Raw genomic sequence first — 16,102 nt, 5'->3', positions numbered from 1 at the left:
TATTATCTTTTCTCCAAGATGGTTTGGAAAAAGGATTATCAGCTAGTTCCTTAAAAGGACAGATTTCTGCTCTGTCTATTCTTTTACACAAGCGTCTGGCAGATGTTCCAGACGTTCAGGCATTTTGTCAGGCTTTGGTTAGAATCAAGCCTGTGTTTAAACCTGTTGCTCCCCCATGGAGATTAAATTTGGTTTTTAAGGTTCTTCAAGGAGTTCCGTTTGAACCTCTTCATTCCATAGATATCAAACTTTTATCTTGGAAAGTTCTGTTTTTGGTAGCTATTTCCTCGGCTCGTAGAGTCTCCGAGTTATCTGCTTTACACTGTGATTCTCCTTATCTGATCTTCCATACGGATAAGGTAGTCCTGCGTACCAAACCTGGGTTTTTACTTAAGGTGGTATCTAACAAGAATATCAATCAAGAGATTGTTGTTCCATCCTTGTGTCCTAATCCTTCTTCAAAGAAGGAACGTCTATTACACAATCTGGACGTGGTTCGTGCTTTAAAGTTTTACTTACAAGCTACTAAAGATTTTTGTCAAACATCTGCTTTGTTTGTTGTCTACTCTGGACAGAGGAGAGGTCAAAAGGCTTCGGCAACCTCTCTTTCTTTTTGGCTAAGAAGCATAATCCGCTTAGCCTATGAGACTGCTGGCCAGCAGCCTCCTGAAAGGATTACAGCTCATTCTACTAGAGCTGTGGCTTCCACATGGGCCTTTAAAAATGAGGCTTCTGTTGAACAGATTTGCAAGACGGCGACTTGGTCTTCGCTTCATACTTTTTCAAAATTCTAGAAATTTGATACTTTTGCTTCTTCGGAGGCTATTTTTGGGAGAAAGGTTTTACAGGCAGTGGTACCTTCCGTTTAAGTACCTGCCTTGTCCCTCCCTTCATCCGTGTACTTTAGCTTTGGTATTGGTATCCCACAAGTAATGGATGATCCGTGGACTGGATACACCTTACAAGAGAAAACACAATTTATGCTTACCTGATAAATTTATTTCTCTTGTGGTGTATCCAGTCCACGGCCCGCCCTGTCATTTTAAGGCAGGTGATTTTTTCATTTAAATTACAGTCACCACTGCACCCTATGGTTTCTCCTTTCTCTGCGTGTTTTCGGTCGAATGACTGGATATGGCAGTTAGGGGAGGAGCTATATAACAGCTCTTCTGTGGGTGTCCTCTTGCAACTTCCTGTTGGGAATGAGAATATCCCACAAGTAATGGATGATCCGTGGACTGGATACACCACAAGAGAAATAAATTTATCAGGTAAGCATAAATTGTGTTTTTTTGTTCTTTTGGTGTCTTTTGTTGAGAAGCAGGGACTTATTTCTGGAGCACTATATAGCAGCACTATTTTGTGTCATGTAGTGATCCTGATGTCTACCTAACTATCTCTTTAACACAGAATACCATGGGAACTAAGCAAATTTGATTAATTGGAAACTTGTTTTAAAAAAGATATGCTGTGTCTGTATCACAAAATAAAATGATTGGGTTTCATTTCTCTTTAAAGGGACAGTAAACTTTTTTCATAGTATTTTCCTAAATGCCTTATGTATCTAAAACAATCTAGTGTAATTTCTTAATAAATACATATTTCTAACATATTTAAAACAGGTCGCTAAACTTACATTGAGGCAGTATACGCCAGTCGCCCATAACTGCTACGCTAATTTCTCCTTCTTGTGACCAATCCCCTGTTTATTGGTCGCGCTGCTCCTTGTCTGTCTGGACACGCAATCTTTGATTGACAGGCATAGCTGGGGGCATTATCAGACAGCACAGGCAATGCAGTCTTTACCATTATTTGCCGGATAAGGGCATGCGCAGTTTTCAGATGTTGGTGAAAATCACTTGACAGGCATAAGCTTGTGAACGAGCTTGAATAGGAGGAACGGGGGTGGGTCGAGACCTTCCTATGGGATGAACTTTTCGGCGAGAAAATACTCCCATATTAGGAGCTGCTGAATGGGCGGCGAGTGAGGAATTTGAGAACGTTGATTTTTGATATTTTAAATTGTTATTACTTTATTTTTAAACAATTTATTGAAAAGATTACTAAAGATTATCAATTACAATAATAGAGCCTGCCTAGATTTTAAATTTTATATACCAAGATTTACTGACACTTTAATAAATCCAGGTTATAGGGTTGCTCTGATCTTTATGACTATGTAACTTTAACCAGTAATAACAAGGTATCAACATAATCATCTTGCAGACATTTTAATGACAGTAATACTACAATAAAACCCAGACAGACCTTAGCTAAGTTATACAAGAGTACGCCTAAATGTTTTGCTTTTGATTTATGATCAATTAACCTATCTTCTGAGGTCAAACTAATTAAGCTTTTACATTTTCACCATAAATCATTTTATTGGCTCTCTGCATACTTATGTCGGAGAAATGCCATAGAAATCCTCCAGATAAAATGCTGATGACTCTATGAAATGCTTTATTAAAATTAATTATGCGGTATATTCAGCTGCTATGTGGTGTCTAGGGGATAGTTTTCCTTAGCAGCACAAATTCCTTTAATTAAAAAGGAGTTTTATTTAGCTACAAAGTCAGAACCATTTGTTTCTAAGAAAATAATACATAGAGAAATCCTTATGGGCCCTATTTATCGACGAACATGCAAACAAGTGCCCAATAAGGGGATCTGTCTGTGCATGATAGCGGCTTGCAGGCAGTACAGTGCCTCTCGCTTTTATCATTGTACAATCTTTCAATCATGCAATGCTGCGCAAGAGCAATTGCTGTGGACCTCCGCGGTTGGATCAAACTGTGGTGGTTTTAAAGCATCAGCTAAAAGCTGTTGCTTATTAAAGGGACATTATACACTAGATTTTTCTTTGCATAAATGTTTTGTAGATAATCAATTTATATAAACCATCTGTGAGTGTTTTTGTAACAATGTATAGTTTTGCTTATTTTTTAATAACATTGTGCTGATTTTCAGACTCCTAACCAGGCCCCACAGTGTCAGATGTATACGGGTGTTTACACACTACTGCTGGCGCCTGTTTATATTATCTGTCTTTTCAATAGCAGGAAAGGGGGAGGGGGAGTGTTTGCTTTTCTTGTTTTCCCAGTCCCTTTCAGTGGGACAGTAACCACATCAATAATGCTAAACTGAGAGCTTCTAAGTAATTTTTTAAAAGGTTTTATACTTGATATTTATATATATATATATATATATATATATCTGTGCACAGTCTTCTTTATAGTAGTGTCTATTACATACATCTATATATATAAAAAAATTAGTGGACTACCCAAGATATTGAACTAGGCCCATTTTTGTATATTTTATGCCTCTGTTTTGCCACCAAATGTGATCATATTAAATAAAATGTTAACTGCTTCACAAATGTTGGGTTTCTCACTGAAATTATTTGCACACTACTGCAGTCATAATAAAAATGGTTGTAAAAGGTTCTCTGGGGTCCCATTTGTTCAGAAATAACAAACATACATGGCTTCGCAATTAGATTTTAGCAATTAAAAGTCCGTTAATTGCTGGGCACCACACTCCTGAAATTCCCAGCAGTATGGGTTAATTAGTCATCTTTCTATCTATCTATAGTATTTTCCCTGTTTTCTCCTTTTGTTAATTCTCGAGTTATTCATTTAAAATATTTACTTTTATTATATGATTAAAACTATAGAAAAGGGGCTAAATGACTTTCCGCTAGCTGTTCTATAAGCGGCACAAGAGACAGTTCCTTCTAAGAAGGGGTTGTGTTACTAATTATAGTTTTTGCAGTAATGGATATGTTTGTTGTCTATCAGTGCAATATTCCAACTGAGCTTAAAGGGACAGTAAAATCAAAACAAAACTTTCATGAGTCAGATAGGGTATGCAATTTTAAACAACTTTCCAATTTACTTTTATCATCAAATTTGATTTGTTCCCTTGGTGGTATTTTTGAAAAGCTAAACCTAGCTAAGCTCAAACTGATTTCTATACCGTTGAAAACCGCCTCTTAGCTCAGAGCATTTTGAAAGTTTTTCACAGTTACACATTGTTAGTTCATGTGTCATATAGATAACATTGTGCTCACTCCCGTGAAGTTATTTAGGAGTCTTCACTGATTGACTACACTGCATGTCTGTCAAAAGCACTTAGATAATAAGGCTGTCTGCAGAGGCTTAGATACAAGGTAACCACAGAGGTAAAAAGTATAGTATAATATAACTGTGTTGGTTATGCAAAAAACGGGAAATGAGTAATAAAGGGATTATCGATCTTTTTAAATAAGAAAAATGTTGGTGTAGACTGTCCCTTTAATACATTTTCAATGGAATAGTACCCTCACAGGGTGCAGCCTCTTTTATCCCACTTTTGCCTATCACAGGGAAGAACATTCATTCAGAATAGAAGTGTAATCTTATTGAGGAGGTCAGTAAAGCCCTGGAATTCCCTGCAATTCTTCTCTGAATGATGGATGGAACTTGTCAGTGGAAATACAGCTACAGTCTTCTAAGGCTCAATGGGGTCCAGGTGCCCAATCACCTTTAGAAGGGAAAGTGCTCATCTGGGGAAGCTTAAAAACATATTGTTCTGTAAACCTTGCTTGCCTTTAAAGGGATAGAAACGTCAAAAATAGAGATGTGCATTTAGTTTCGTTCAGAATCAAAATTCGTACAAATTTGTCAAATTTGGAGCTTCGGATCGATTTGAATTTTCGAATCACACTAGCAATGAAACTAAACTAATCTGAATGCATTTGCAACGAATAAATCCAAATTAATTTGGATTTATTTGTTACATTCAAATGACCATGGACTAATCACAATTACACTAGTATTCTACAGTATATTAGGTTATATCATTCTGCTAGCTCTGTGCAGGGCACATTATGTATCTGGTACCTGTGAGGTTGGTACTTAGGTGGGATGTGCTGTGTATTACACTAGTATTATGTACTGTATATTAGGCTATATACCTCTGCTAGCTCTGTGCATATTGTGTAGCTGGTACCTGTGAGATTGGTACTTAGGTGGGATGTGCTGTGTATTACACTAGTATTATGTACTGTATATTAGGCTATATACCTCTGCTAGCTTTGTGCATATTGTGTAGCTCGTACCTGTGAGGTTGGTACTTATGTTGATTCAGATGCGTTACACCTAATATACAGTACATAATACTATTCTAATACACAGCACATCCCACCTAACACATACCAAACTTCCGAATTTACGAATCGAATCTGAACCGAATACATCCGAATTTATTCGAATCCGAATGAATCCAAAACAAATACATTCAAATGTATCTGAAATCGAATCGATCCGAAAAAGAAATTCGAAGAAATCCAAATTGCTCCGAAATGAACCGAAACAAATTTTTCCGCCATGCACAAGTCTAGTCAAAAATTAAATGTGTACAGGTGCATTTCAATTTAAAATAGAAGCATTTTTGCTCTACACTTTCATTAGCAAATATGCTTCTAATACAAGTTATAACTGATTTTATGCGGCATACGCACATATGCTGTGAGAGTCTGTGCATCAGTATTCACCTCACCTTCTTAGAGGGTCAACAGTTACTTGTATGACACAAATGACATCTTCAGAAGTAATAAACACCACTGCACGCCCTCTGAGCAATCATACAGGTGCACAGGCCCTCACAGCATATGTGCATATGCTGCCGAAAAACAGTAACAACTTTTACTAGAAGCATTTTTGCTAATTGAAGTATATTGCAAACAAGCTTCTATTTTAATGCAGCAGCGCACATTTCAGTTTTGACCTTAATTTGTTCTTAATGATCTGTTTACCTGCTGAAATGTATTGCATTATTTACAAATATAATGCCTTTTGAAATCGCTTTTGTAAATTGAAATAGCGGATTCTGCCTGTTAAAATCACAACCAATACTGTTTATTTGCTATACAAATTATAGCAAATAAGAAGCAGTCACAGAAATCAACCTCCCATTCAGGGGAGAGAGCGCAGCTCATTTGGAAAGTTGTTCTTGCTGCAGATTTGAATACAATGAATTCTGTTTGCCCGAGTCCTTGTGGTTCTATCATGGGTGCAGCTGCCATTAGTACACTTTCACAGACAATGTTTTCACTTTATATTAGTTTGATTCCCATCCATAAGGAAAGTCGGGCCCCGAAATACCAGGCAGTTCTGCTCTGAACAATCTGCATAGTGATTGTTTGATCACAGCAGGAGCTTATTTGTAAATGTCTCTAATTGGCCACAACAAAGGAGATAAGATAAACAATAATAAAGAAACAATGTAAAATATGATCATAAACTTTGTAAACAAAAGAATAATGGACAGTAAGGTCAAAATTAAACTTTTGTTATTCAGATAGAGCATGGAATTCTAAACACATTTCCAATTTAATTATATTATCTTATTTGGTTTGTTCTATTGCTTTCCTTTGTTACATGAGCAGCAGTGTGCTACTGGGAGCTAGCTGGTGATTGTTGGCTGCACGTTTATGCCTCTTGTCATTAGTTTACCCGATATGTTTAGCTAGTTCCCAGCATTGCTGCTCCTTCAACAAAGGATACCAAGCGAATAAAGCAAATTTGATAACAGAATTAAATTGGAAAGTTGTTTAAAATTGTATGCTTAATTGAATGTTTGGTTTGATGTCACTTAAATATACTCCTGCAATAGCCTTCTGAGCTGCACTGCTCATTGAAACAAATGTTTATGCGCTCTGAAGGCCAATAAGCCATTTCACAGGTGTGCTAGGGCTGTAAGGGGACTCTCTGTGACATATTTGTAAACAGTAATTTGACACACATGCTGCGTTTTAACTGTTTACTTGGGTCCCTGGGAGGTAATGCATCGCTGCCAGACTGTGAGCCAACAACAAAGTAAGTTTAAAATTTTATTAAAAAAGATGGTAAAACTGTGCATGGGAACAAATAATTGGATAGGAGAAGGAATGACCTATTATTGTGCCACTCTATATGTCACTACACTACAGAAAATGGAAATGAGCAGAGAGAATATCAAGAAAAGGTAGGAGAATAAAAGATATTTGCGAGTTGCAAACCTCTATAGAAAGTAATGAAGATCATTAGAATGCAGGGGAGAGTGAATGTGACAGGGAGAACCTGGCACTGATAGCAACATGTTTTTTTAAAGACATACAAATCATATTTCAGCATAATTTACATTGCAATTTTGTCTAGTTAAAATTTTCTTCAGAAATATGAAACTGCAAGACCTCCAAGTGTAATATGCTTAGACATTCCGATATAAATTGTTAAGAAACGTCAAAAACACGCAAGGAACTCCTTCTTCCCCTCAATATCCAAAGCTTCATTTCACAGTAGAAATATATAAGGAATACTTTAAAGTTTGACTTCTTGTTCAACAGTTTTTTCGTAATCTACTGCTTACCGTAAACACAAGCTTTACTGTTGACATTGAATATGATTGTTTCTGCATAATTTAAGGACCATTTGTATGTAAATTGACATCTTTCTGCGGGTTTTCAACACCTATTTGCAGGCAAACTGTTTATTCAAGTTTTTATCCTTAACACAATTCTAATTTACAAAGTGTAATTCAATGCACATATGAAATACTTATGTTATTGAGTACTATCCAGTATGTAAGTATCTTGCCATTGCAAACACAAATGTAGGTTGCACTCCTTGGCGAGATACACAGCAAACAATGTGCAATTTGCCTTTAGGTCCTCCTGTCATTGACTCCATAGCACTGACAGATCATTTTGGATCATTTTGGATTATCTTGCCTTGGATCAGGCCTGTAGACTTTTAGGGTGGTTAGTGATACAATTGAATCCTCCCATTTGATTTTTTGCTCTATAATAGATCTTTAAAGGGATATTGAACACTTTGAGATAGTAATATAAAATGATAAATCGTATCCATAAAAAAAAATCTGCAATATACTTTCATTATTTATTTTGCCCCTTTTCCTGTAATTCCATTGTGAAATTGTGAGCTTTTCAGTTCCTGTTAGAAATGGAAGTGCAGAACGCTGTTACATTACACACAGCCATTGGCTGCACACTCTAGTGACCTATTTATAGCTGTCCCTAATTGGACACAGCAGAGAAGGTAGCCTAAGTTACAACATGGCAGCTCCCATTGTTTTATAGACACTAAGGCCTAGATTTGGAGTTTGGCGGTAGATGGGCTGTTAACGCTCCGCTGGCTTTTTTCTGGCCGCACCATAAAATTAACTCTGGTATCGAGAGTTCAAAAAAATGCTGCGTTAGGCTCCAAAAAAGGAGCGTAGAGCATTTTTACCGCAAATGCAACTCTCGATACCAGAGTTGCTTACGGACGCGGCCAGCCTCAAAAACGTGCTCGTGCACGATTCTCCCATAGGAAACAATGGGGCTGTTTGAGCTGAAAAAAAACCTAACACCTGCAAAAAAGCAGCGTTCAGCTCCTAACGCAGCCCCATTGTTTCCTATGGGGAAACACTTCCTACGTCTGCACCTAACACCCTAACATGTACCCCGAGTCTAAGCACCCCTAACCTTACACTTATTAACCCCTAATCTGCCGCCCCCGCTATCGCTGACACCTGCATTATATTATTAACCCCTAATCTGCCGCTCCGTAAACCGCCGCAATTTACATTATCCCTATGTACCCCTAATCTGCTGCCCCTAACACCGCCGACCCCTATATTATATTTATTAACCCCTAATCTGCCCCCCTCAACGTCGCCGACACCTGCCTACACTTATTAACCCCTAATCTGCCAAGCGGACCGCACCGCTACTATAATAAATGTATTAACCCCTAACCCGCCTCACTAACCCTATCATAAATAGTATTAACCCCTAATCTGCCCTCCCTAACATCGCCGACACCTAACTTCAATTATTAACCCCTAATCTGACGACCGGAGCTCATCGCTACTATAATAAATGGATTAACCCCTAAAGCTAAGTCTAACCCTAACACTAACACCCCCCTAACTTAAATATAATTTAAATCTAACGAAATTAATTAACTCTTATTAAATAAATTATTCCTATCTAAAGATAAATACTTACCTGTAAAATAAATCCTAATATAGCTACAATATAAATTATAATTATATTGTAGCTATTTTAGGATTAATATTTATTTTACAGGTAACTTTGTAATTATTTTAACCAGGTACAATAGCTATTAAATAGTTAAGAACTATTTAATAGTTACCTAGTTAAAATAATAACAAATTTACCTGTAAAATAAATCCTAACCTAAGTTATAATTAAACCTAACACTACCCTATCAATAAATTAATTAAATAAACTACCTACAATTACCTACAATTAACCTAACACTACACTATCAATAAATAAATTAAATACAATTGCTACAAATAACTACAATTACATAAACTAACTAAAGTACAAAAAATAAAAAAGAACTAAGTTACAAAAAATAAAAAAATATTTACCAACATTAGAAAAATATTACAACAATTTTAAACTAATTACACCTACTCTAAGCCCCCTAATAAAATAACAAAGACCCCCAAAATAAAAAATTCCCTACCCTATTCTAAATTAATAAATGTAAAAGCTCTTTTACCTTACCAGCCCTGAACAGGGCCCTTTGCGGGGCATGCCCCAAGAAAATCAGCTCTTTTGCCTGTAAAAGAAAACATACAATACCCCCCCCCCCAACATTACAACCCACCACCCACATACCCCTAATCTAACCCAAACCCCCCTTAAATAAACCTAACACTAAGCCCCTGAAGATCTTCCTACCTTGTCTTCACCATCCAGGTATCACCGATCCGTCCTGGCATCCGGTGCTGAAGAGGTCCAGAAGAGGCTCCAAAGTCTTCCTCCTATCCGGCAAGAAGAGGACATCCGGACCGGCAAACATCTTCTCCAAGCGGCATCTTCGATCTTCTTCCATCCGGTGCGGAGCGGGTCCATCTTGAAGCAGCCGACGCGGATCCATCCTCTTCTTCCGTTGTCTCCCGACGAATGACGGTTCCTTTAAGGGACGTCATCCAAGATGGCGTACCTCGAATTCCGATTGAGCTTGCATTCTATTGGCTGATCGGAACAGCCAATAGAATGCGAGCTCAATCTGATTGGCTGATTGGATCAGCCAATCGGATTGAACTTGATTCTGATTGGCTGATTCCATCAGCCAATCAGAATATTCCTACCTTAATTCCGATTGGCTGATAGAATCCTATCAGCCAGTCGGAATTCGAGGGACGCCATCTTGGATGACGTCCCTTAAAGGAACCGTCATTCGTCGGTTAGGGGTACAGATTAGGGGTACATAAGTATAACGTAGTTGGCGGTCGGCAGATTAGGGGTTAAAAAAATTTAATCGAGTGGCGGCGATGTGGGGGGACCTCGGTTTAGGGGTACATAGGTAGTTTATGGGTGTTAGTGTACTTTAGGGTACAGTAGTTAAGAGCTTTATGAACCGGCGTTAGCCCAGAAAGCTCTTAACTCCTGCTATTTTCCTGCGGCTGGCGATTTGTCGTTAGAGCTCTAACGCTCACTTCAGAAACGACTCTAAATACCAGCGTTAGAAAGATCCCATTGAAAAGATAGGATACGCAATTGACGTAAGGGGATCTGCGGTATGGAAAAGTCGCGGCTGAAAAGTGAGTTAGACCCTTTAATCACTGACTCCAAATACCGGCGGTAGCCTAAAACCAGCGTTAGGAGCCTCTAACGCTGGTTTTCACGGCTACCGCCGAACTCTAAATCTAGGCCTAAAACTTTACACTTATTTTGTCACTATTTAAACAGCTAATGAAACGTTAACAAATACATCTACATGTTATTCTCAGACTAATCTTTTCTTTGAATGCTTCATTCTATCTAGCATTTATTTAGGGTCAGGTGAATGCTCTTGCTCGAGCGTTAATTACACTAGAAGTAAGCTTTTTGCTCTTGCCTGGCTGCGCTCTTATTATTAGTCGAAAGTAAACAGTTTTCGCTTATGCGCTAACTGGATGAGCACAAAAAGTAGATTTTAGAATATTGTGTGAGTGTTCATGTCTGTTGGTGCTCTAAAAATACCTTATAATAATAATAATAATAATAATATATTCCTCCTTAGAAATCAATGGAGCAAAAATAGTGTGAAAAAACCTATGAATATTTCACATTCTAATGTTCTGCACATAGCAGAATATGTTCTATTTATTTTAAATATATATATATATATATATATATATATATATATATATATATATATATATATATATATATATATATTAACCCCTTAATGACCACAGCACTTTTCCATTTTCTGTCCGTTTGGGACCAAGGCTATATTTACATTTTTGCGGTCTTTGTGTTTAGCTGTAATTTCCCTCTTACTCATTTACTGTACCCACACATATTATATACCGTTTTTTTCGCCATTAAATGGACTTTCTAAAGATACCATTATTTTCATCATATCTTATAATTTACTATAAAAAAAATTATAAAATATGAGGAAAAAATGGAAAAAAACACACTTTTTCTAACTTTGACCCCCAAAATCTGTTACACATCTACAACCACCAAAAAACACCCATGCTAAATAGTTTCTAAATTTTGTCCAGAGTTTATAAATACCCAATGTTTACATGTTCTTTGCTTTTTTTGTAAGTTATAGGGCCATAAATATAAGTAGCACTTTGCTATTTCCAAACCACTTTTTTTCAAAATTAGCGCTAGTTACATTGGAACACTGATATCTTTCAGGAATCCCTGAATATCCCTTGACATGTATATATATATATTGTTTAGAAGACATCACAAAGTATTGATCTAGGCCCATTTTGGTATATTTCATGCCACCATTTCACCGCCAAATGCGATCAAATAAAAAAAAAAAGTAAAATTTTTCCAAATTTTAGGTTTCTCACTGAAATCATTAACAAACATTTTGTGCAATTATGGCACAAATGGTTGTAAATGCTTCTCTGGGATCCCCTTTGTTCAGAAATAGCAGACATATATCGCTTTGGCGTTGTTTTTAAGTAATTATAAGTCCTCTAAATGCTGCTGCACACCACAAGTGTATTATGCTCAGCAGTGCAGGGGTTAATTAGGGAACTTGTAGGGAGCTTGTAGGGTTAATTTTAGCTTTAGTGTAGTGTAGTAGACAACCCCAAGTATTGATCTAGGCCCATTTTGGTATATTTCAGGCCACCATTTCACCGCCAAATACGATTAAATTAAAAAAAATAGTCAACTTTTTCACAAACTTTAGATTTCTCACTGAAATTATTTAGAAACAACTTGTGCAATTATGGTACAAATGGTTGTAAATGATTCTCTGGGATCCCCTTTGTTCAGAAATAGCAGACATATATGGCTTTGGTGTTGCTTTTTGGTAATTAAAAGGCCGCTAAATGCCACTGCGCACAAAACGTGAATTATGCCCAGCAGTGAAGGGGTTAATTAGGTAGCTTGTAGGGAGCTTGCAGGGTTAATTTTAGCTTTAGTGTACAGATCAGCTTCCCACCTGACACATCAGACCCCCTGATGCCTCCCATAGAGCTCTCTTCCCTCCCCCACCCCACAATTGTCCCCGCCATCTTAAGTACTGGCAGAAAGTCTGCCAGTACTAAAATAAAAGGTTTTTTTTTTTACTTTTTTTTTTAAGCATATTTACATATGCTGCTGTGTAGGATCCCCCCTTAGCCCCCAACCTCTCTGATCCCCCCCCAAAACAGCTCTCTACTCCCCCCACTGCCTTATTGGGGGCCATCTTGGGTACTGGCAGCTGTCTGCCATTACCCAGTTTGCATATAAAAATGTTTTTTTACAATTTATTTTAGTTTTTTCTGTAGTGTAGCTCTCCCCCCCCCCCCCCAGATCAATCCCCCACCCCCTCCCAGATCCCTTAGATGATTTCCATTAGTTTTTTTTTTTATTATTTTTTACAATAATATCAAAATAGTTTCTGTAGTGTAAGCGGTTCCCACCCGCTCCCTCCCCGTGCACGCGACCCTCCCGCTGCCCCCTGTGCACGCGCGCGCGCCCGTGCGCGCCCCCGGCGATCCCGCCCCCGATCCCGCCCCCCTCTCTGACTAAGAAGCCATCGATGGCCGCCCACCCACCTCCCATTTACGCTCCCACCCACCAACGAATGCGGCCATCGATGTCCGGTGCAGAGAGGGCCACAGAGTGGCTTTCTCTGCACCGGAGGGGCAAAAATTGTTATTGCAGGATGCCTCGATATCGAGGCATCCTGCAATAACCGGAAAGCAGCTGGAAGTGATCAGGATCGCTTCCAACTGCTTTCCAAACCGAGGACGTGCAGGGTACGTTCTTGGTCGTTAATTGACTTTTTTAAGAGGACGTACCCTGCACGTCCTCGGTCGTTAAGGGGTTAAGAATAAAAGAGAGATTTGCAATTCCTATCCAGCACTAACTAATCCCGGGATTAGTTAGTGCTGGATAGGAATTGCAAATCTCTCTTTTATTCTTAATTTTAATTGTCTCTTTTCCCCTGCACCAGTGATCTGTTACCTACTTAAAGGGACACTGGACCCAAATTTTTTCTTTGGTGATTCAGATAGAGCAGGCAATTTTAAGCAACTTTCTAATTTATTCCTATTATCAATTTTTATTTGTTCTCTTGCTATCTTTATTTGAAAAATAAGGCATCTAAGCTTTTTTGGGGGTTCAGTACTCTGGACAGCACTTTTTTGTTGGTGGATGAATTTATCCACCAATCAGCAAGGACAACCCAGGTTGTTCACCAAAAATGGGCCGACATCTAAAGTTACATTCTTGCATTTCAAATAAAGATACCAAGAGAATAAAGAAAATTTGATAATAGGAGTAAATTAGAAAGTTGCTTAAAATTTCATGCTCTATCTAAATCACAAAAGAAAAAATTTGGGTTCAGTGTCCCTTTAAATTCAGATCATTGTCACTAGCCCTTTTATAGGTAATACTGAAAGTGCTGACAACACTCTATTTTTCATATATATATATATATATGAAAGGTATGAAAAAAACAGGCACCAGAGGGCACACTTCGTGTAATACGTTCAAATATTTTGCATCTGTATAACAGTGGGGGAAAGTCCACGCTCACCTGGTATACCCTCAAGATATGAGGTATTTTTGGGCACTTGTGTTAGTATACTTTCACTCCTCAGCAGTCCTCTCACTTGTCCACGTGTCCTCACTGGTTTCTTGGTTTTTTTATATAGTCCCAAGTAGCAAGGAATTTCCTCCAAGTATATGTTATGGGAGTGAGAGGGTGGTGTGTATATGTATTATATTGATACACTACTGAACATTGGTTCACCAGACTTGTACAGCTAGCTTCCAGTAATGCATTGCAGCTTCTGCCCTTAAAATGCTTGGAATTCACTGCTGGAAGCACTTGGCGAGGGACATTCCTTTCATACAGACGGGCAGCCAAACCTACACAGCACACAGGAACTAGCACTGTGGACATAAGGAACATTATACTTCCATAGACTAACCACCATTTAATCTATGAGACTGTTTACTACATAACTTGCAAGTGTCTTGTATATATATATGTTCTGGGTAGTGGATGGGAACATATATTAAGACGAACAGTATACTCATACACTTCTAGCGCTGATTACCTTTCTGTCTCTAAATATATATATATATATATATATATATATATATATATATACATATATATATATATTATGGTTTACTGCTACAATATATTGCTTCAGACCTGAGGAAGGGAGGAAAACTCTCGAAAGATTGTCTTTGAAATATTATGTTAGTCCAATTAAAAAGGTATCACTGCATACTGCAATACTCTGTTATTTGAGCATATATATAAAGTTTAGGCACCCCTGACAATTTCCATGATTTCCATTTATAAATAATTGGATGTTTGGATCAGCAATTTCATTTTGATCTATCAAATAACTGAAGGACACAGTAATATTTCAGTAGTGTAATGAGTGAGGTTTATTGGATTAACAGAAAATGTGCAATATGAATCAAAACGAAATTAGACAGGTGCATAGATATGGGCACCCTTGTCATTTTGTTGATTTGAATACCTGTATCTACCTAGCACTGATTCATTGGAACACACAATTGGTTTGGTGAGCCCATTAAGCCTTGAACTTCATTGACAGGTGCATCCAATCATGAGAAAAGGTATTTAAGGTGGCCAATTGCAAGTTGTTGTTCTCTTTGACTCTCCTCTGAAGAGTGGCAACATGGGGGCCTCAAAACAACTCTCAAATGACCTGAAAACAAAGATTGTTCAACATTATGGTTTAGGGGAAGGCTACAAAAAGCTATTAGAGAGATTTAAGCTGTCAGTGTCCACTGTGAGGAACATAGTGAGGAAATAGAAGACCACAAGCACAGTTCTTGTTAAGGCCAGAAGTGGCAGCCCAAGTAAAATATTGGAGAGGCAAAGGCAAAGGATGGTGAGAATGGTCAAAAACAGCCCACAGCCCACCTCCAAAGACCCACAACATCATCTTGCTGCAGATGGTGTTACTGTGCATTGTTCAACAATTCAGCTTACTTTGCACAAGGAGAAGTTGTATGGGAGAGTAATGCGGAAGAAGCCTTTTCTGCACACATGCCACAAATATAGTCGTTTGAGGTATGCAAATGCACATTTAAACAAGCCAGCTTCATTTTGGAAGAAGGTGCTGTGGACTGATTGAGATTATTTGGTCATAACAAGGGGCGTTATGAATGGCGGCAAAAGAACACAGCGTTCCAAGACAAACACTTGCTAAGCACAGTAAAATTTGGTGGATGTTCCATCATGCTGTGGGGCTGTGTGGCCAGTGCCGGTACCGGGAATCTTGTTAAAGTTGAGGGTCACATGGATTCCACTCAATATCAGCAGATACTTGAGAATAATGTTGAGGAATCAGTCACAAAGTTGAAGTTACGCCGGGGCTGGATATTTAAAAAAGACAACAACCCAAAACACTGCTCAAAATCTACTCTGTCATTTATGCAGACAAACAAGTACAGTGTTCTGGAATGGCCATCCCAGTCCCCAGACCTGAATATCATTCTGTGGGGTGATTTGATGAGATTTTTCTGTTGGGGTGCCCAAATGTATGCACCTGTCTAATTTCGTTTTGATGCATATTGCACATTTTCTGTTAA

General features: G+C 38.1%; 1 protein-coding gene across 5 annotated transcripts in view; it reads left to right on the top strand.

Moving 5' to 3' along the window:
- Positions 1-16,102, top strand: part of TUB (TUB bipartite transcription factor) — a 406,789-nt gene that overhangs the window by 197,660 nt on the left and 193,027 nt on the right. Inside the window, exon 1 of one of the 5 annotated variants that reach the window (XM_053720615.1) lies at positions 6,812-6,863. The exons of 3 other annotated variants lie outside the window; for them this stretch is intronic. In XM_053720615.1, the coding sequence (XP_053576590.1) occupies positions 6,830-6,863 (34 nt within the window). In that variant the 5' untranslated portion in view covers positions 6,812-6,829. Of the gene's footprint in view, positions 1-6,811; positions 6,864-16,102 lie in introns of those variants that run through there. One more of the 5 variants, XM_053720614.1, reaches the window with a different exon arrangement.

Source organism: Bombina bombina, chromosome 7 (genome assembly GCF_027579735.1).
Source record: "Bombina bombina isolate aBomBom1 chromosome 7, aBomBom1.pri, whole genome shotgun sequence".
Classification (NCBI taxonomy): domain Eukaryota; kingdom Metazoa; phylum Chordata; class Amphibia; order Anura; family Bombinatoridae; genus Bombina; species Bombina bombina.
This window is presented reverse-complemented; position numbering and strand designations above follow the sequence as displayed.